We start from the raw sequence: 23,688 nt of genomic DNA, 5'->3' as shown, positions 1-23,688 counted from the left end.
GTAAGGACTATCTTGCCTTTTGTTCAGCAAGGGAATTATATGTCCACAATAGATTTACAGGATGCATATCCGCATATTCCGATTCATCCAGATCATTATCAGTTCCTGAGATTCTCTTTTCTGGACAAGCATTACCAGTTTGTGGCTCTGCCGTTTGGCCTAGCTACAGCTCCAAGAATTTTTACAAAGGTTCTCGGTGCCCTTCTGTCTGTAATCCGAGAACAGGGTATTGTGGTATTTCCTTATTTGGACGATATCTTGGTACTTGCTCAGTCTTTACATTTAGCAGAATCTCATACGAATCGACTTGTGTTGTTTCTTCAATATCATGGTTGGAGGATCAATTTACCAAAAAGTTCTTTGATTCCTCAGACAAGGGTAACCTTTCTGGGTTTCCAGATGGATTCAGTGTCCATGACTCTGTCTTTAACAGACAAGAGACGTCTAAAATTGATTGCAGCTTGTCGAAACCTTCAGTCACAATCATTCCCTTCGGTAGCCTTATGCATGGAAATTCTAGGTCTTATGACTGCTGCATCGGACGCGATCCCCTTTGCTCGTTTTCACATGCGACCTCTTCAGCTCTGTATGCTGAAGCAATGGTGCAAGGATTACACGAAGATATTTCAATTAATATCTTTAAAACCGATTGTTCGACACTCTCTAACATGGTGGACAAATCACCATCGTTTAATTCAGGGGGCTTCTTTTGTGCTTCCGACCTGGACTGTAATTTCAACAGATGCAAGTCTCACAGGTTGGGGAGCTGTGTGGGGATCTCTGACGGCACAAGGAGTTTGGGAATCTCAGGAGGTGAGATTACCGATCAATATTTTGGAACTCCGTGCAATTTTCAGAGCTCTTCAGTTTTGGCCTCTTCTGAAGAGAGAATCGTTCATTTGTTTTCAGACAGACAATGTCACAACTGTGGCATACATCAATCATCAAGGAGGGACTCACAGTCCTCTGGCTATGAAAGAAGTATCTCGAATTTTGGTTTGGGCGGAATCCAGCTCCTGTCTAATCTCTGCGGTTCATATCCCAGGTATAGACAATTGGGAAGCGGATTATCTCAGTCGCCAAACGTTGCATCCGGGCGAATGGTCTCTTCACCCAGAGGTATTTCTTCAGATTGTTCAAATGTGGGAACTTCCAGAAATAGATCTGATGGCGTCCCATCTAAACAAGAAACTTCCCAGGTATCTGTCCAGATCCCGGGATCCTCAGGCGGAGGCAGTGGATGCATTATCACTTCCTTGGAAGTATCATCCTGCCTATATCTTTCCGCCTCTAGTTCTTCTTCCAAGAGTAATCTCCAAGATTCTGAAGGAATGCTCGTTTGTTCTGCTGGTAGCTCCGGCATGGCCTCACAGGTTTTGGTATGCGGATCTTGTCCGGATGGCCTCTTGCCAACCGTGGACTCTTCCGTTAAGACCAGACCTTCTGTCACAAGGTCCTTTTTTCCATCAGGATCTGAAATCCTTAAATTTAAAAGTATGGAGATTGAACGCTTGATTCTTGGTCAAAGAGGTTTCTCTGACTCTGTGATTAATACTATGTTACAGGCTCGTAAATCTGTATCTCGAGAGATATATTATAGAGTCTGGAAGACTTATATTTCTTGGTGTCTTTCTCATCATTTTTCTTGGCATTCTTTTAGAATACCGAGAATTTTACAGTTTCTTCAGGATGGTTTAGATAAGGGTTTGTCCGCAAGTTCTTTGAAAGGACAAATCTCTGCTCTTTCTGTTCTTTTTCACAGAAAGATTGCTATTCTTCCTGATATTCATTGTTTTGTACAAGCTTTGGTTCGTATAAAACCTGTTAAGTCAATTTCTCCTCCTTGGAGTTTGAATTTGGTTCTGGGAGCTCTTCAAGCTCCTCCGTTTGAACCTATGCATTCATTGGACATTAAATTACTTTCTTGGAAAGTTTTGTTCCTTTTGGCCATCTCTTCTGCCAGAAGAGTTTCTGAATTATCTGCTCTTTCTTGTGAGTCTCCTTTTCTGATTTTTCATCAGGATAAGGCGGTGTTGCGAACTTCTTTTGAATTTTTACCTAAAGTTGTGAATTCCAACAACATTAGTAGAGAAATTGTGGTTCCTTCATTATGTCCTAATCCTAAGAATTCTAAGGAGAAATCGTTGCATTCTTTGGATGTTGTTAGAGCTTTGAAATATTATGTTGAAGCTACGAAATCTTTCCGTAAGACTTCTAGTTTATTTGTTATCTTTTCCGGTTCTAGAAAAGGCCAGAAAGCTTCTGCCATTTCTTTGGCATCTTGGTTGAAATCTTTAATTCATCTTGCCTATGTTGAGTCGGGTAAAACTCCGCCTCAGAGAATTACAGCTCATTCTACTAGGTCAGTTTCTACTTCCTGGGCGTTTAGGAATGAAGCTTCGGTTGACCAGATTTGCAAAGCAGCAACTTGGTCCTCTTTGCATACTTTTACTAAATTCTACCATTTTGATGTATTTTCTTCTTCTGAAGCAGTTTTTGGTAGAAAAGTACTTCAGGCAGCGGTTTCAGTTTGAATCTTCTGCTTATGTTTTTCGTTAAACTTTATTTTTGGGTGTGGATTATTTTCAGCAGGAATTGGCTGTCTTTATTTTATCCCTCCCTCTCTAGTGACTCTTGTGTGGAAAGATCCACATCTTGGGTAGTCATTATCCCATACGTCACTAGCTCATGGACTCTTGCTAATTACATGAAAGAAAACATAATTTATGTAAGAACTTACCTGATAAATTCATTTATTTCATATTAGCAAGAGTCCATGAGGCCCGCCCTTTTTTTGTGGTTGTTATGATTTTGTATAAAGCACAATTATTCAAATTCCTTATTTTATATGCTTTCGCACTTTTTTATCACCCCACTTCTTGGCTATTCGTTAAACTGAATTGTGGGTGTGGTGAGGGGTGTATTTATAGGCATTTTGAGGTTTGGGAAACTTTGCCCCTCCTGGTAGGAATGTATATCCCATACGTCACTAGCTCATGGACTCTTGCTAATATGAAAGAAATGAATTTATCAGGTAAGTTCTTACATAAATTATGTTTTACGTACCAAGTCTGGTTTTCTTCCAAAAGTGGTTTCCAACAGGAACATTAACCAGGAAATAGTTGTTCCTTCTCTGTGTCCGAAACCTGTTTCGAAGAAGGAACTTTTGTTACACAACCTAGATGTGGTCCGTGCTTTAAAATTCTATTTAGAAGCAACAAAGGATTTCAGACAGACATCATCCTTGTTTGTTGTTTATTCTGGTAAGGGGAGAGGGCAGAAAGCTACTGCTACCTCTCTTTCCTTTTGGCTGAAAAGCATCATCCGATTGGCTTATGAGACTGCCGGACGGCAGCCTCCTGAACGAATTACAGCTCACTCTACTAGAGCTGTGGCTTCCACATGGGCCTTCAAGAACGAGGCTTCTGTTGATCAGATCTGTAAGGCAGCGACTTGGTCTTCTCTGCATACTTTTGCCAAATTTTACAAATTCGATACTTATGCTTCTTCGGAGGCTGTTTTTGGGAGAAAGGTTTTGCAAGCTGTGGTGCCTTCCGTTTAGGTTACCTGACTTGTTCCCTCCCGTCATCTGTGTCCTAAGCTTTGGTATTGGTTCCCACAAGTAAGGATGAAACCGTGGACCGGACACACCAATGTAGGAGAAAACAGAATTTATGTTTACCTGATAAATTTCTTTCTCCTACGGTGTGTCCGGTCCACGGCCCGCCCTGGCTTTTAGTCAGGTTTAAAATTTTTATTTCTGTACACTACAGTCACCACGGCACCCTATAGTTTCTCCTTTTTCTCCTAACCGTTGGTTGAATCACTGGGGGGTGGAGCCAGAGGGGGGGGCTATATGGACAGCTTTTGCTGTGTGCTCTCTTTGCCATTTCCTGTAGGGGAAGAGAATATCCCACAAGTAAGGATGAAACCGTGGACCGGACACACCGTAGGAGAAAGAAATTTATCAGGTATCCATAAATTCTGTTTTTTTTTAAGCCGACAGGCCTTTCACCCGGGGGAGTGGGAACTCCATCCGGAGGTATTTGCCTCACTGATTCTCCGATGGGGCAGACCGGAATTGGATCTGATGGCATCTCGACAGAATGCCAAGCTTCCAAGATACGGATCCAGGTCGAGGGATCCCAGGCCGAACTGATAGATGCCTTGGTCGTTCAGCCTAGCTTATGTGTTTCCACCGTTTCCTCTCCTTCCCCGCTTGATTGCTCGGATCAAACAGGAGAGAGCTTCAGTAATTCTGATCGTGCCTGCGTGGCCACGCAGGACTTGGTATGCGGATCTAGTGGATATGTCCTCTCTGCCACCGTGGAAACTTCCATTGAGACAGGACCTTCTCATTCAAGGACCTTTCCAACATCCAAATCTAAATTCTCTGCAGCTGATTGCTTGGAGATTGAATGCTTGATTTTATCTAAGCGGGGATTCTCCGATTCGGTCATCGATACTTTGATACAGGCACGTAAGGCTGTCACTAGAAAGATCTATCGTAAGATATGGCGTAAATATCTTTTTTGGTGTGAATCCAAGGGCTACTCATGGAGTAAAGTTAGGATTCCCAGGATTCTGTCTTTTCTCCAAGAAGGATTGGAGAAAGGGTTATCAGCGAGTTCCTTAAAGGGACAGATTTCTGCTTTGTCAATTTTTCTACACAAATGTTTGGCAGATGTTCCAGATGTTCAGTCTTTTTGTCAGGCTCTAACCAGAATTAAGCCTGTGTTTAGACCAAGTGCTCCACCCTGGAGTTTGAATTTAGTTCTTAGTGTTCTTCAAGGGGTTCTGTTTAAACCCATGCATTCCATAGATATTAAATTGTTATCTTGGAAAGTTTTGTTTTTGGTTGCTATTTCTTCTGCTGGTAGAGTTTCTGAGCTTTCAGCATTACAATGTGACTCTCCTTATCTTTCATTCTGATAAGGTGGTTTTACGTACTAAACCGGGATTCCTTCCTAAGGTTGTTTCCAATAAGAATATTAATCAGGAAATTGTTGTTCCTTCTTTATGTCCTAATCCTTCTTCTAAGAAGGAGCGTCTGTTGCATAACTTGGACGTGGTTCGTGCCTTGACGTTTTACTTGCAGGCGACTAAGGATTTCCGTCAATAATCATCTTCATTATTCATTGTTTTTTTCTGGAAAGCGTAGGGGTCAGAAAGCTACGGCTACCTCTTTCTTTTTGGCTGAAGAGTATCATCCGCCTGGCATTTGAGACTGCTGGACAGCAGCCTCCTGAAAGAATTACGGCTCATTCCACTAGGGCTGTAGCTTCCACATGGGCATTTAAAAACAATGCTTATGTTGAACAGATTTGCAAGGCTGCGACTTGGTCGTCTCTTCATACTTATTACAAATTTTACAAATTTGATACTTTTGCTTCTTCTGAGGCTGGTTTTGGGAGAAAGGTTCTTCAAGCAGTGGTGCCTTCCGTTTAGGTTCCTGTTTTGTTCCCTCCCTTTCATCCGTGTCCTGTAGCTTTGGTATTATATCCCACAAGTAAGGATGAAATCCGTGGACTCGTCATATCTTGTAGAAGAAAAGTAAATTTATGCTTACCTGCTAAATTAATTTCTTCTACGATCGGCCCACCCTGTCATTTTTTAAGACAGATTTAGTTTTTATTATTTTTTTTATTTTTTTTACAAACTTCAGTCACCTCTGCACCTTTTGGCTTTTCCTTTCTCTTCCTAGCTTCGGTCGAATGACTGGAGGTGGAGGGAAGGGAGGGGCTATATATACAGCTCTGCTGTGGTGCTCTTTGCCACTTCCTGTTAGCAGGAGGTTAATATCCCACAAGTAAGGATGAAATCCGTGGACTCGTCATATCGTAGAAGAAATTAATTTATCAGGTAAGCTTAAATTTACTTTTTATTGCTATATCCTACAATGTCAATGCAGATGTATTGTTTCTTACAGGCTACACTTCTCTGACCGTTGATTGTAAAAATGCTCTTTTGGCCACGACTGGTGACCCCACACAAGAAGGTGGGACCCCTTATGGGTTAAAATTGCCCCAGGACTGACCTACATATGTACACCGACCATATACATCTTCTTCTCCTCTATGACTGACAGTTCAAGACTAGATGGGTGGTCACATCTTGGGCCAACTAAAGGTAAATCACGAACTCTTAGTGAGGCTTCACCTGTTATACTTCCCTTATCGCACACTGCACCAGGATTTGTCATCCCTTTTTTGATAATAGTAATTTTCAATTATAATGTCACATTTCTGATGAAACACCAAGCTGTTTGTCTCGCGCCACCATCCCCTCTTATCTCTGCAGGAATTGAGAGCCTGCTTGATCTGCATTACGGTTGGGTCTAAGCAAGATGTTAACATTACTAATACCATTATACACCTGAGACCATTAATACTCCTAGGGATGTCATACTGTGTACTATACTAAACCAATCCTTACCAATATATTTGTTTATTCTATACAGAAGCCATGTCCACTGTGCCATGGAAAGTTTGCGTTAACGCACCTTTTTGCTCTGGTTGGTCCACTTCTACTACCACGCTATGGAGCCTGGGGAGCTCGCGGATCTGCCTCCCCTGGTGAGAATCATGGACATATACACACAGTGAGCTATCTACATATGCACAATATACCCACACTTATAGCTAACTGCTACATTTGGCCTTTGTTGATACATGCATTTCAAAGCAAGACCTATCAATATGGCTACCAACCCCTGCGTTAGAATCAGGTCTCACGCATCCGATACACCTGTCCTTCCTGCCTCACACAAAGCTAAACTCACTACCACTTGAAACTCAACATCATGTTCTATTTAGAGATCCTCTGAGAGCATGGTCAAAGTTCTGTAGGTTTTGGGGAATAAAATTTTATACTAGCAAATTCCTCCCTATCCAAGGTACTTTATCCTTCTTACCAGGATATACCACAGCAGTATTTGAGACATGGAAAGAAACCATCACACCTCACAACAATAGGACAGTTCTTTAACCCACTAACACTACATATTCACTCCTTTCAGGACTTACAAAATACCTATCAGATACCGAACACACATAGGTTTGCATACCTTCAGTGTGGACATTATATCACAAAATTAAAGTCAGAGGGCCTGCTTACATTAGAAAACAACCATGTCACTACTAAATGCTCGTTGGCTAAACAGGGCATATACAAGCTAACAAACACACATGACCTTATTCTTAAACATCATGACAATCACCGTCTGTGAGATGGTCCACCTGCAAAGACATAGAAATAGATCCTAAACAAATAACATCTAGCTTTGAGGAAGTCAGGAATATGACGTTGTCAGCAAATCTGAGAGGAACGCACACACAAATTCTTCACCAAGCATACATTACTCCGGCCCTTTGATCCAAGTGGATACCAGATGCGGAAAATGTCTGCACTAAATGCAAAATAGAAAAACCTGATTGGATACACCTGTTTTGGGATTGTCCCAATCTAAAATGGTTTTGGAAGAAAATAGCATACTGGCTAACAAAAGTGAAAAAGACAGAGATTCACCTCTCGGCGTGTTCTTGCTCCCTGCTATAGACACAAAACACTCTAGTTAACATAACTATTCTAATTGCAAAACAATTAATATTGCAGCATTGGGTAGACAAGAAATCTCCTCCATTTCAGAAATTAAAGGGACGTGGTGTTTCTCGAATATCCACACACTGACTGCCTAGGTGCCGAACATATCCACACACTGACTGCCTAGGTGCAGAACATACCCACACACTGACTGCCTAGGTGCAGAACATACCCACACACTGACTGCCTAGGTGCAGAACAGACCCACACACTGACTGCCTAGGTGCAGAACAGACCCACACACTGACTGCCTAGGTGCAGAACAGATCCACACACTGACTGCCTAGGTGCAGAACAGATCCACACACTGACTGCCTAGGTGCAGAACAGATCCACACACTGACTGCCTAGGTGCAGAACAGATCCACACACTGACTGCCTAGGTGCAGAACAGATCCACACACTGACTGCCTAGGTGCAGAACAGATCCACACACTGACTGCCTAGGTGCAGAACAGATCCACACACTGACTGCCTAGGTGCAGAACAGATCCACACACTGACTGCCTAGGTGCAGAACAGATCCACACACTGACTGCCTAGGTGCAGAACAGATCCACACACTGACTGCCTAGGTGCAGAACAGATCCACACACTGACTGCCTAGGTGCAGAACAGATCCACACACTGACTGCCTAGGTGCAGAACAGATCCACACACTGACTGCCTAGGTGCAGAACAGATCCACACACTGACTGCCTAGGTGCAGAACAGATCCACACACTGACTGCCTAGGTGCAGAACAGATCCACACACTGACTGCCTAGGTGCAGAACAGATCCACACACTGACTGCCTAGGTGCAGAACAGATCCACACACTGACTGCCTAGGTGCAGAACAGATCCACACACTGACTGCCTAGGTGCAGAACAGATCCACACACTGACTGCCTAGGTGCAGAACAGATCCACACACTGACTGCCTAGGTGCAGAACAGATCCACACACTGACTGCCTAGGTGCAGAACAGATCCACACACTGACTGCCTAGGTGCAGAACAGATCCACACACTGACTGCCTAGGTGCAGAACAGATCCACACACTGACTGCCTAGGTGCAGAACAGATCCACACACTGACTAGGTGCAAAACAGATCCACACACTGACTGCCTAGGTGCAGAACAGATCCACACACTGACTGCCTAGGTGCAGAACAGATCCACACACTGACTGCCTAGGTGCAGAACAGATCCACACCAGCACTTAAGTTACTTAGAAAGGATGCTCTGGGGCTGGCGATCCGCGGGCTTCTCGGGTAAGTATGATTAAATTTATTGATGTATAGCACTTTACTCTAGCTTTTGGTTTATTATAAATTTTAGTTACTTGTTGTTTATTGTTTATAATGTTTTGAAGAAAAAGTGAAAAATGAGAGGGGATAACATGACCTATGACATACCTGTCATGTTGGAACAGGACTATCAAGAATCCATTAAGGAACTATAAAATACCATCAAAGTTTTGTATCTAACAGAATGTTACAAAAATACTTACGAATGTAAAGAACTTATGTGGCTGTTGGTTCATGTAAAACCCCTCTTGGTGAATAAAGTTTATAAAAAAAAATATTCTCATTGCAGAAAATGAAAAAAAAGTTCTGCCTCTGGGCTGATGATAAATCTTGTAATAGTTTAAGTTCTGTATTTAAGACTACTGTTATTACACCTGAAGTTTTTCCTCTTCCAGACATTATCTCTAATGCTAACGATATTATCTATAAGCAGAATTCAGCTATTAATGATAAGTGTTCCTGGCCTATAATTTATAGTAGTGCCATTAGTTCCCCACCTTTTACTATCTCTAATATGATCGCTAAAGAATGGTCTAAACCTGGTACCTCTTTTAACCCTTCTTTTAGGTTTAAAAAATTGTATCCTTTGCCCGTTGCTAATTTGGAACTTTGGGAAACAGTCCCTAAAGTTGATGGGGCCATTTCTCCTCTGGCTAAACGCTATACCATTCCTATGGAAAACAGCACTTCTTTTAAAGACCCTTTAGATACGAAACTTGAATCTTATCTTAGAAGGGCATATTTACATGCTGGCTATATTCTTAGACAAATTATACAGTATTTATGGCTGATGTTACTTCTGCTTCTACCTTTTGGTTAGACAGTTTAGCTCAGCTAAATTGTCTAACATTATACTTTTACTTCAACTTTTTGATGTTATGAAATACAATGTCAAATCTATGTCTTTAGCTATTCAAATTAGAAGATTTTTATGTCTTAAATCTTGGAATGCTGACATGGTGTCTAAAACAAGATTACTGTCTTCCCATAGGAGGTCTTATTCTGAATCCAATTCAATACCCCTGAGAAATAATATTCTGAATCCACTGATTTTGGATAGTCTGCCCAAAATTATTGAAATAGATTTAGTCTGCAGACTTTGTCCAAAATCATTGGATTAAAAATATTATTTCTCAGGGGTATAGAATTGGATTCAGAATAAGACCTCCTATGGGACGATTCTTTCCCACCCATGTACCAAAAACCCAGTAAAAGCCCAAGCATTTCTGAAATGTGTTTCAGATCTAGAACTCTTGGGGTAATTGTTCCAGTTCCTCTTCAGGAACAGGGGTTGGGTTTTTAGTCAAATATTTTCATTGTTCCAAAGAAGGAAAATTCTTTTAGACCAATTTTGGATCGGAAAACTTTAAATCGATTTGTAAGAGTCCCAACTTTCAAGATGGTGACTATAAGGACTTCTGCCTTTTGTTCAGCAAGGTCACTTTATATCCACAATAGACTTACAGGATGCTTACCTTCACATCCCAATCCACCTAGATCACTATCGATTTCTGAGATTCTCCTTTCTAGACAAACATTACCAATTTATTGCTCTTCCATTTGACCTAGCAACAGCTCCGAGAATATTCTCAAAGGTTCTCGGTTCCCTTCTATCTGTAATCAGAGAGCAGGGTGTTGCAGTGTTTCCTTATTTGAACGATATCTTGATACTAGCTCAATCTTTTCATTTAGCAGAATCTCACACAAAACAACTATTGACGTTTCTTCAAAGACATGGTTGGAGGATCAACTTACCAAAGAGTTTCTTGATTCCTCAGACAAAGGTCACCTTGTTAGGTTTCCAGATAGATACAGTGTCCATGACTCTATCCCTAACAGGAGACAATTGAAATTAGTTTCAGCTTGTCTAAACCTTCAGTCCCTATCATTCCCTTCAGTGGCCATGTGTATGCAAGTTTTAGGTCTCATGATTGCAGCATCAAACGCTATCCCCTTAGCTCATTTTCATATGAGACCTCTACAACTTTGCATGTTACACCAATGGTGCCAAGACTACACTCGGATATCACAACTGATATTCTTAAATCCCAATGCACAACTTAATCTGACTTGGTGGTAAAACCACCACTTTATTCTTCAAGAGGCCTCCTTTGTTCATCCTACCTGTACTGTGTTCACAACAGATGCAAGTCTCACAGGTTGGAGAGATATGTAGGGGTCTCTGACACCACAAGTAGTTTGGAATCCTCGAGAGGTGAGGTTACCAATCAATATCTTGGAACTCTGTGCTCTTTTCAGAGCTCTTCAGGCTTGGCCTTTATTAAAAAGAGAACCTTACATTTGTTTTCAGACAGACAATAGCACAACAGTGGCATATGTCAATCATCAAGGGGGGACTCGCAGTCCCCTAGCTATGGAAGAAGTATCTTGAATACTTTATTGGGCGGAATCCAACTCTTGTCTAATCATGGCGATTCATATCCCAGGTGTAGACAACTGGGAAGCGGATTATCTCAGCCGTCAATCTTTACATCTGGGGGAGTGGTCTCTCCACTTAGATTTGTTCTATCAAATTGTACAGATGTGGGGCTTTCCAGAACTAGATCTGATGGCCTCTCACCTAAACAAGAAATTTCCCAGGTACCTCTGAAGGTCCAGGGATACTCAGGCAGAAATGTTAGATGCTCTGATGCTTAGATGCTTGTTCATGCTTTGATTCATATTAAACCTGTTATTAAATCTATTTCTCCTCCCTGGAGTCTAAATCTGGTATTAAAGATACTACAGACTCCTCCTTTTGAGCCTAAGCATTCTTTGGATATTAAACTATTTTCTTGGAAAGTGTTATTTATCTTGGCTATCTCTTCTGCTAGAGTTTCTGAATTGTCTGCTCTTTCTTGTGAGTCTACTTCCATCAAGATAAAGCATTTTTACAGACTTCTTTCAAAATTTTACCTAAAGTTGTGAATTGTAACAACATTAACAGAGAAATTATTGTTCCTTCTTTGTGTTATAATCCTAAATCTACGTTTGAAAGATCTTTACACTCTCTTTGGATGTAGTAAGATCTTTGAAATATTATGTAGATGCTACTAAGAATTTCAGACAGACTTCTAGTCTATTTGTTCTTTTTTCTGGATCTAGAAAAGGTTAGAAAGTCTCTGCAATTTCATTATTCTATAATAATAGATTAGAAACCCTACCGGTATATGAAATAATAGTTTATAAACCCTACCGGTACATGAAATAATATTTTACAAACCTACCGTTGCATGAAATAATAGATTACAAACCCTACCGGTACATGAAATAATAGATTACAAATGCTACCGGTATATGAAATAATATTTTACAAACCTACCGTTGCATGAAATAATAGATTACAAACCCTACCGGTACATGAAATAATAGATTACAAATGCTACCGGTATATGAAATAATAGATTACAAACCCTACCAGTATATGAAATAATATTTTACAAACCCTACCGTTACAAGAAATAATAGATTACAAACCCTACCGTTACATGAAACCGGTATATGAAATAATAGATTACAAATGCTACCGGTATATGAAATAATAGATTTCAAACCCTACCGGTATATGAAATAATATTTTACAAACCTACCGTTACATGAAATAATAGATTACAAACCCTACCGGTATATGAAATAATATTTTACAAACCTACCGTTACATGAAATAGATTACAAATGCTACCGGTATATGAAATAATAGATTACAAACTCTACCGTTACATGAAATAATAGATTACAAACCCTACCGGTACATGAAATAATAGATTACAAGCTCTACCAGTATATGAAATAATAGTTTACAAACGCTACCGTTACATGAAATAATAGATTACAAACCCTACCGTTACATGAAACCGGTATATGAAATAATAGATTACAAATGCTACCGGTATATGAAATAATAGATTACAAACCCTACCGTTACATGAAATAATAGATTACAAACCCTACTGGTATATGAAATAATAGATTACAAACCCTACCAGTATATGAAATAATATTTTACAAACCCTACCGTTACATGAAACCGGTATATGAAATAATAGATTACAAATGCTACCGGTATATGAAATAATAGATTACAAACCCTACCGGTATATGAAATAATATTTTACAAACCTACCGTTACATGAAATAATAGATTACAAACCCTACCGGTATATGAAATAATATTTTACAAACCTACCGTTACATGAAATAGATTACAAATGCTACCGGTATATGAAATAATAGATTACAAACTCTACCGTTACATGAAATAATAGATTACAAACCCTACCGGTACATGAAATAATAGATTACAAGCTCTACCAGTATATGAAATAATAGTTTACAAACGCTACCGTTACATGAAATAATAGTTTACAAACCCTACCGTTGCATGAAATAATAGTTTACAAACCTACCGTTACATGAAATATTAGATTACAAACCCTACCGGTATATGAAATAATAGATTACAAACCCGACCGTTACATGAAATAATAAATTACAAACCCTACTGGTATATGAAATAATAGTTTACAAACCTACCATTACATGAAACAATAGTTTACAAACCCTACCGGTATATGAAATAATAGATTACAAGCCCTACCGGTATATGAAATAATAGATTACAAACCCTACCGGTATATGAAATAATAGATTACAAACCCTACCGTTACATGAAACCGGTATATGAAATAATAGATTACAAATGCTACCGGTATATGAAATAATAGATTACAAACCCTACCGGTATATGAAATGATATTTTACAAACCTACCGTTACATGAAATAATAGATTACAAACCCTACCGGTATATGAAATAATATTTTACAAACCTACCGTTACATGAAATAATAGATTACAAATGCTACTGGTATATGAAATAATAGATTACAAACTCTACCGTTACATGAAATAATAGATAACAAGCTCTACCAGTATATGAAATAATAGTTTACAAACGCTACCGTTGCATGAAATAATAGTTTACAAACCTACCGTTACATGAAATATTAGATTACAAACCCTACCGGTATATGAAATATTAGATTACAAACCCTACCGGTATATGAAATAATAGTTTACAAACCCTACCGGTATATGAAATAATAGTTTACAAACCCTACCGGTATATGAAATAATAGTTTACAAACCCTACCGGTATATGAAATAATAGATTACAAACCCTACCGGTATATGAAATAATAGTTTACAAACCCTACCGGTATATGAAATAATAGTTTACATACCCTACCGGTATATGAAATAATAGTTTACAAACCCTACCGGTATATGAAATAATAGTTTACAAACCCTACCGGTATATGAAATAATAGTTTACAAACCCTACCGTTACATGAAATAATAGTTTACAAACCCTACCGGTATATGAAATAATAGTTTACAAACCCTACCGGTATATGAAATAATAGATTACAAACCCTACCGGTATATGAAATAATAGATTACAAACCCTACCGGTATATGAAATAATAGATTACAAACCCTACCGTTACATGAAATAATAGTTTACAAACCCTACCGGTATATGAAATAATAGTTTACAAATCCTACCGGTATATGAAATAATAGATTACAAACCCTACCGGTATATGAAATGATATTTTACAAACCTACCGTTACATGAAATAATAGATTACAAACCCTACCGGTATATGAAATAATATTTTACAAACCTACCGTTACATGAAATAATAGATTACAAATGCTACTGGTATATGAAATAATAGATTACAAACTCTACCGTTACATGAAATAATAGATTACAAACCCTACCGGTATATGAAATAATAGATTACAAACTCTACCGTTACATGAAATAATAGATTACAAGCTCTACCAGTATATGAAATAATAGTTTACAAACGCTACCGTTGCATGAAATAATAGTTTACAAACCTACCGTTACATGAAATATTAGATTACAAACCCTACCGGTATATGAAATATTAGATTACAAACCCTACCGGTATATGAAATAATAGTTTACAAACCCTACCGGTATATGAAATAATAGTTTACAAACCCTACCGGTATATGAAATAATAGTTTACAAACCCTACCGGTATATGAAATAATAGATTACAAACCCTACCGGTATATGAAATAATAGTTTACAAACCCTACCGGTATATGAAATAATAGTTTACAAACCCTACCGGTATATGAAATAATAGTTTACAAACCCTACCGGTATATGAAATAATAGTTTACAAACCCTACCGGTATATGAAATAATAGTTTACAAACCCTACCGTTACATGAAATAATAGTTTACAAACCCTACCGGTATATGAAATAATAGTTTACAAACCCTACCGGTATATGAAATAATAGTTTACAAATCCTACCGGTATATGAAATAATAGATTACAAACCCTACCGGTATATGAAATAATAGATTACAAACCCTACCGTTACATGAAATAATAGTTTACAAACCCTACCGGTATATGAAATAATAGTTTACAAACCTACCGTTGCATGAAATAATAGTTTACAAACCTACCGTTACATGAAATAATAGATTACAAACCCTACCGTTACATGAAATAATAGATTACAAACCCTACTGGTATATGAAATAATAGATTACAAACCCGACCGTTACATGAAATAATAGATTACAAACCTTACTGGTATATGAAATAATAGATTACAAACCCGACCGTTACATGAAATAATAGATTACAAACCCTACTGGTATATGAAATAATAGATTACAAACCTACCGTTACATGAAATAATAGATTACAAACCCTACTGGTATATGAAATAATAGATTACAAACCCTACAGTTACATGAAATAATAGATTACAAACCCTACTGGTATATGAAATTATAGATTACAAACCTACCGTTGCATGAAATAATAGTTTACAAACCTACCGTTACATGAAATAATAGATTACAAACCCTACCGTTACATGAAATAATAGATTACAAACCCTACTGGTATATGAAATAATAGATTACAAACCCGACCGTTACATGAAATAATAGATTACAAACCTTACTGGTATATGAAATAATAGATTACAAACCCGACCGTTACATGAAATAATAGATTACAAACCCTACTGGTATATGAAATAATAGATTACAAACCCTACAGTTACATGAAATAATAGATTACAAACCCTACTGGTATATGAAATAATAGATTACAAACCTACCGTTACATGAAATAATAGTTTACAAACCCGACTGTTACATGAAATAATAGATTACAAACCCTACTGGTATATGAAATAATAGATTACAAACCCTACAGTTACATGAAATAATAGATTACAAACCTTACTGGTATATGAAATAATAGATTACAAACCCGACCGTTACATGAAATAATAGATTACAAACCCTACTGGTATATGAAATAATAGTTTACAAACCCTACCGTTACATGAAACAATAGTTTACAAACCCTACCGGTATATGAAATAATAGTTTACAAACCCTACTGGTATATGAAATAATAGATTACAAACCCTACCGGTATATGAAATAATAGTTTACAAACCCTACCGGTATATGAAATAATAGTTTACAAATCCTACCGGTATATGAAATAATAGATTACAAACCCTACCGGTATATGAAATAATAGATTACAAACCCTACCGGTATATGAAATAATAGATTACAAACCCTACCGGTATATGAAATAATATTTTACAAACCCTACCGGTATATGAAATAATATTTTACAAACCCTACCGGTATATGAAATAATAGATTACAAACCCTACCGGTATATGAAATAATAGATTACAAACCCGACCGTTACATGAAATAATAGATTACAAACCCTACTGGTATATGAAATAATAGATTACAAACCCTACTGGTATATGAAATAATAGATTACAAACCCTACAGTTACATGAAATAATAGATTACAAACCCTACTGGTATATGAAATAATAGATTACAAACCTACCGTTACATGAAATAATAGTTTACAAACCCTACCGGTATATGAAATAATAGATTACAAACCTACCGTTACATGAAATAATAGATTACAAACCCTACTGGTATATGAAATAATAGATTACAAACCTACCGTTACATGAAATAATAGATTACAAACCCTACTGGTATATGAAATAATAGATTACAAACCCGACCGTTACATGAAATAATAGATTACAAACCCTACTGGTATATGAAATAATAGATTACAAACCTACCGTTACATGAAATAATAGATTACAAACCCTACTGGTATATGAAATAATAGATTACAAACCTACCGTTACATGAAATAATAGTTTACAAACCCGACTGTTACATGAAATAATAGATTACAAACCCTACAGTTACATGAAATAATAGATTACAAACCCTACTGGTATATGAAATAATAGATTACAAACCCGACCGTTACATGAAATAATAGATTACAAACCCGACCGTTACATGAAATAATAGATTACAAACCCTACTGGTATATGAAATAATAGATTACAAACCTACCGTTACATGAAATAATAGATTACAAACCCGACCGTTACATGAAATAATAGATTACAAACCCGACCGTTACATGAAATAATAGATTACAAACCTACCGTTACATGAAATAATAGATTACAAACCCTACTGGTATATGAAATAATAGATTACAAACCTACCGTTACATGAAATAATAGTTTACAAACCCGACTGTTACATGAAATAATAGATTACAAACCCTACAGTTACATGAAATAATAGATTACAAACCCTACTGGTATATGAAATAATAGATTACAAACCCGACCGTTACATGAAATAATAGATTACAAACCCGACCGTTACATGAAATAATAGATTACAAACCTACCGTTACATGAAATAATAGATTACAAACCCTAGCGGTATATGCTGCTAATTAACTATAATATAGGCACAATATTGAAGGAGAACACTAGAATGTCTGGAGGAAAACAGTGAGATTTGTATTGAGGGTAAAATGCTAAATCTCACATTAGTTAAAGGGACACTGAACCCAAATTTTTTTCTTTTGCGATTCAGATAGAGCATGCAATTTTAAGCAACTTTCTAATTTACTCCTATTAATAAATTTTCTCTCCTATTATTATTTTCTCTCCTATTATTAAACATTCTCTTGGTATGTTTATTTGAAAAGCAAGAATGTAAGTTTAGATGCCGGCCCATTTTTGGTGAACAACCTGGGTTGTCCTTGCTGATTGGACAGCACCAATAAACAAGTGCTGTCCATGGTCTGAACCAACAATTTGCTGGCTCCTTAGCTTAGATGCCTTCTTTTTCAAATAAAGATAGCAAGAGCACGAAGAAAAATTTATAATAGAAGTAAATTCGAAAGTTGCTTAAAATTGCATGCTCTATCTGAATCATGAAAGAAAAAAATTGGGTTCAGCGTCCCTTTAATTTGAGATGATATATGGGATTTTGAGGATTACAATATCTTTGAGGCCATCTAGGGAGCTAATATGTGATTGTGTGTATATTAATAATGGCTTTTAATTGGCTACAATAGTAATAGGCAATAAATAACTCTGGTGAGATAACATAAAAGGGATCCAGCTATAGTTAGGGAGACTTTCTCTTCTTTATTATATGATGGTGTTCTTAGCTTCTTCCCACAGACTCAACCGCCGGCCATGGGCTCCAACCAAACCATAAATAACACATAGCGTTTCCTGATAGATGCCGCTGCTACAAGCCGCAAATGTGAGACTGCAGCTCCGGAATCATAAATACAGCAAAACCAGCGGCAATCTTGTTTCTAGTTGTGAGGGGCGCCATAGGATTTCTATGCTGTAAAATAATAGCAATATTCAGCAAATTACTGTACTTTCTTCTGGAGCTCCAGAACATGTGACCGCTTCCAGCCACTGCTTGCATGCACCCCCTTGACTTTTACTTTTAATATGGATTGATGTATTAAAGATTTAATATAAATCCTGTCAGTTTCTTTTTGGAATGGAGATATATTTTATTTTTATTTATTTTTCTCCAGGGACGGAAGAGAGAGAATGTTCTGCGTATGACAACACTGCTGCATTCTTTACAACACGTCCCATACAGAGAGTACGTCAATGTCTAACTCTCTCTGCTATCTGCCTCTCACTCTTGCCAGCGGTTTTCTCAAACTTCTTTTCTCTCTTACTTTCTCTATCTTGTTTGCTCATCCTCTCTTTTTTCCCTCCCTCCCTCTTTCTCCCCCCCCTCCCTCTTTCTCCCCCTTTCTCCCTCTTTCTCCCCCTTTCTCCCTCTTTCTCCCCCTTTCTCCCTCTTTCTCCCTCTCTCTCTTCATCCACACTCACCTATGTTCCTTTTTTCTTTCTAATGCAGTGAGTCCACTAACCTATTCATTCACCTATGGGAAATACTTCACCTGCCACCCGGAGGAGGCAGACACCCCAGCAAGGCTTTACATATCCCTCCCACTTTGCCTACCCTCCCAATAGTTCTTTGCCTTGTTTCATGGAGGTAGGCAGAGAAGAGGTGCTGTGTTTAAAGAAGATTTTAGCCCTCATATGGATAGTTTTCCTTCAAGAGAGGGCCTGGGTTATCATCTGAGAACTCTACAGTTATGTATGCTGAGACAATAGAACGGAGACCACTCAGATGTTTCTTAGGTCATCAGTCTGGGTCCCTTAATGAGAGGATCTCTTTCTCGGTGGCTTGCACCGGAGCCAACACTCCTGGGATGATGTTACTTGCCTCCTACCTGGGAGATTGTAACAATAGATGCCAGTTTGATCAGCTGGGGAGCTGTGTGGGATCCTCTGAGGACTCAGGGGACTTGGTGTTCAGAGAAGTTAAAACTTCCTATCAATATTCTAGAACTAAAGGGCTATTTTCAATGCTCTGCAGGCTTGACCTCATTTACGTTCTGTCCGGTTTATTACATTTTAATTGGGTAACCTCATGACGGGCTTACATCAACCACCAGGGCGGCATATATATATATATTTATTTTTTCTTCAACAAACTACAAGAGGAGAACAAGGACCATCAAAAATTTCCTAAGGCCCTGTATAGATAGGGAATCAAGCACTCTTTTTATAAAAATAGCTCAAAAGTGTAGCTAAATTAAACAAATGGAATGAATCTCTGACCAGTTCAATCACAGAGAACAAAATTTTTTTTATTAATAGTACAGAAAGAAGTAAATCCTAACTGTCCAAACATAGCAATAGGCCAGTTGTGCGCTGGCCTCGGGTATATGTTAGCAACACAAAGTAAAGTATGTTAAACACACTATAGTACATGTGGCCAATTAAAACCCTGAAGATGTGCACATCATAATCATAATAATGGCAAAAATTCAATCCAAAGACACCTAGTACACTGCTACACCCAAGCTGTACAAGGTACCCAAGTCAATACAAGGGATAATTACCGGACAGGTACATTTTTAGGGATCTAAGTAGTGATATGTGCTTTGTAAAGATTTCAGGAACAACAATAATGGCAGTATAGCAACAATTACAAAGAATTACATACAAGTATGAAGAATAACTATTGCAATGGTTATTAGCAATAAGATAGATAGTGGAACATAGTAATACGTCCTCCATAATGAATTGCCTCAGTACATCAGTTACATAGAGACACAGCAGTTTACATAGAGATGCCTGCATATATTGAGATAAAATTCTCACAAGAGTGTATTGCTGAAGAAAACAACCAAATCACACCAGGATGATTTTCCACATATAGCGGTATTGTTTTCAGCCAAACTTAGCATAAGTCCAAGGTATGCAAAATGGGATAAGTGCTGCCAAAGCTGCATGCGTGTTAGTAAAGCATAGTACCTCTTATTGCTGAAGATATTGTGTGAAAACAGCAAACAAGCCAAATGAGCAGTGGGAGTCAGTCCAGGCTAACCCCCCATATTGCATGTGAAAGCAGCTATATTCCTATGTTGAGCCGTAAGCATGCACTTATCTGATTCTGGAGGTGTCCACAATTGAGGTCCGCTGTTTGTTACCGGTTGCCTCCTGAAATACTGCCTTGTAATTGAGTCCCATGAAACAGTTTGCTGAGCCAGTTGAATGCTACACGCTGAGACTGCAGAGTGGTAGGACTGCGTGCTTACTTCCTGGTTGGTCACATGTGCGTCCGTGATCCAATGCCTACGATCCTGATCGTTTCACCCACAATGCCAAATGATAGACGGGGCTTCCTCAGAGATTCATTCCATTTGTTTAATTTAGCTACACTTTTGAGCTATTATAAAAAGAGTGCTTGATTCCCTATCTATACAGGGCCTTAGGAAATTTTTGATGGTCCTTGTTCTCCTCTTGTAGTTTGTTGAAGAATAATTTTTTATAGGGTCTGCACCACTTTAAAATTATAATGTAACATAACATTAATGTTTTCTAAATTTTGACAATTTTTTCTATGGAAAAAGACACATTTATAGTAGCCATTTGTCCTGTACCCTTTTTGTTTTTTATATATATATATATATATATATATATATATATATATATATATATATATATATATATATATATATATATCAAGAAACAAAGTGATGCACTCATTGGACTTTAGATATCAAAATTGAATATTTATTTAGTGACGTTTGGGAACCTCAAACGTACCTTCTTCTGTCAATCAGAATCTGTAAATGAACAAACTTATAAAGGCCATAGGCCCCTCCCCCAATCCGGTCACCAATCTTTGGAGACTGTGTGCAAACAGTAAGGCGCTAAACCATTTTGGTAACTCAAACAAAACTTATAACATAGAATTTGTACATAAAAATTGCCTTAAACAATCAAATGTGCAAATCAAATCGTGTAATGTGATATATCAATACAGTGTCTCTAAAAATGAGTGTTCAGAGATCCCACAATTCTCCTGCTTCCCCAGCCGGTCTATGTCCCAGGTTTGTATGTGACTGGAACAATCCATGTTGATAGTGGTTCCATTGGACAACCTCCATCACCACCCACATCTTAGGTCATCTGTTGTCAGACATTGTCATGACAACTAAAGTAAACCATCCGGGAGACCACTCCCAGTATCAGTATAAGCTTCCTGCACCCAATGACAGCTAATATTCATACTATATAAAGCATACAGTACAGAACACCTGGTGATCCGATCACCCTCTCTGTCACACCAAAGGCAAAGCCATGCCGACACCAGCAAATTACACCCACAGCGATAGAAACCCATCCCCTGTAACCTCATAGGAGCCTCAGCTGGGGACTCTGCCCCCCAGGGGCCTTAATGTTCAATTTGGTTGGCAAGTCTTTCTCTGACCAATGTTCTGCCCATGAAATAGTAACACATGGTGTTCAGTGAGATTCCTCGTCCACATCTAAATATGAGAGTACATGATTCCATTATGGTGTGCCCAGTGGTTTATTGATCAATCCACTATTATAGTTATCTATCTTCACCCATTTAGCTGGATAATAGAGAGGTCTCTCCTAGGTTATGACACTGTCGGTTCCATTTATTGAGGAACCCAGTGTTCAACCAGTTCTGCTGGGATAGGGAGATTTGTTTTTATTATGAGCCTCTTTTTAGTCTTTTTTTTTTTTTTATTAGGTCTAATTTGTCTTATGTGTAGTTTTCGATTTACACAACATTCACATTTTTTGTTGCACACAGTGTTCGAGATTCCACTTCTCCGCTCCCGTGCTGGTTATGAGACGGGTCCCTGTTTCCAGATTAGGTTCGGACATGGGAAGCTGACGGCGGCCCATAGAACTCTGAGGTCACTATTACTCATTTTTCCAATTAGAGGCTGGTGTGGATTTTCCCTCAGTTCTTTAGGCTGTGGGTTTTTGTGTATAATGTTTATTTTTTCTGATCACCACTGTCTTTGATATACGAGGCATTACAAGATGTTTATATGGACCAATCGGATGAGTCTGTGTTTTGGTTGGAGTCCTGCAAGATGGTGGGTATTCCCGTAGACTGGACATAGACCTCTGGTACTTACGGCTTCCTGTGTAGTTTTTTTTTTGGGTATTGTTTTTGTGCTTATGTGTACCTCTAGAGTAGCAGTGACCACTTATACTTTTACCTCTGGGGTATAGAGCGGTGTGTATTATTCAGACTGGCTGTTTCAACCTTACCTGTGGCTCTCACGATGAGCCGTTATTATAGATTTGATGTTGATGCTTCCAACCTATAGAAAAAGGAATGCGCCCCTACTGCTCTTATGGGAATAGATGGGAGGAGTTTTGGTTGGCTACTGGTGTAAACAGCTCGAGCCATTTTTAGTTTCACCTTTGGGCTGGGTGGTTGCTCTATACCAGTTATTTTCAACCTTTTTTTTGCCGTGGCACACTTTTTTACATTTAAAAATCCTGTGGCACACCACCATCCCAAAATTTTACAAAATCACACATTGTAGCCTAATACAGCATATATACATACACACACACTGTAATGTCATGCCATGCCTCCTACAAACTATACGTGACATATTGACATTCATTCACAAACAATCATGATTGTCTGTGAATGAATGTCAATATGTCATAGTTGTAAATGATGCCTGCCTGATGAGCCTGTCACATACCTCCCAATATTTCAAAATTTGAAAGAGGGACACCCCCGCATTGGGAAAAGTCCACCCCCCCCCCTGCAAAACGGTGAAAAGTGTTATCTGTGGAGCACAAGATTATATGTGGAGCATGGTATGCTGTTCTGGAGGAGGAGCAAAGCTGCGCCAGCATGCATGGGGGATTGAAGTGTCGCGTGGTGCTGCGTGTAGAGCCGGCACTAGGCACGTGTTGTGGGGGTTCCTTCCAAGTGTGAACACGGGTCG

General features: G+C 38.3%; 1 protein-coding gene and 1 long non-coding RNA gene across 2 annotated transcripts in view; both read left to right on the top strand.

Moving 5' to 3' along the window:
• TAF1C (TATA-box binding protein associated factor, RNA polymerase I subunit C) overlaps positions 1-23,688 on the top strand; it is a 385,888-nt gene that overhangs the window by 191,097 nt on the left and 171,103 nt on the right. The window contains exon 11 of the mRNA XM_053699633.1: positions 18,901-18,971. Coding sequence (XP_053555608.1) covers positions 18,901-18,971 — 71 coding nt within the window. The remainder of the gene's footprint in view (positions 1-18,900; positions 18,972-23,688) is intronic.
• LOC128648358 (uncharacterized) lies at positions 6,408-18,842 on the top strand. Its single transcript, XR_008400589.1, has 2 exons — positions 6,408-6,575; positions 18,527-18,842. It is a non-coding gene; the product is annotated as an uncharacterized LOC128648358 (long non-coding RNA).

Source organism: Bombina bombina, chromosome 2 (assembly GCF_027579735.1).
Source record: "Bombina bombina isolate aBomBom1 chromosome 2, aBomBom1.pri, whole genome shotgun sequence".
In the NCBI taxonomy this organism is placed as follows: Eukaryota; Metazoa; Chordata; class Amphibia; order Anura; family Bombinatoridae; genus Bombina; species Bombina bombina.
Note: the sequence above shows the minus strand (reverse complement) of the source record. Positions and strands in the feature narration are given on the sequence as shown.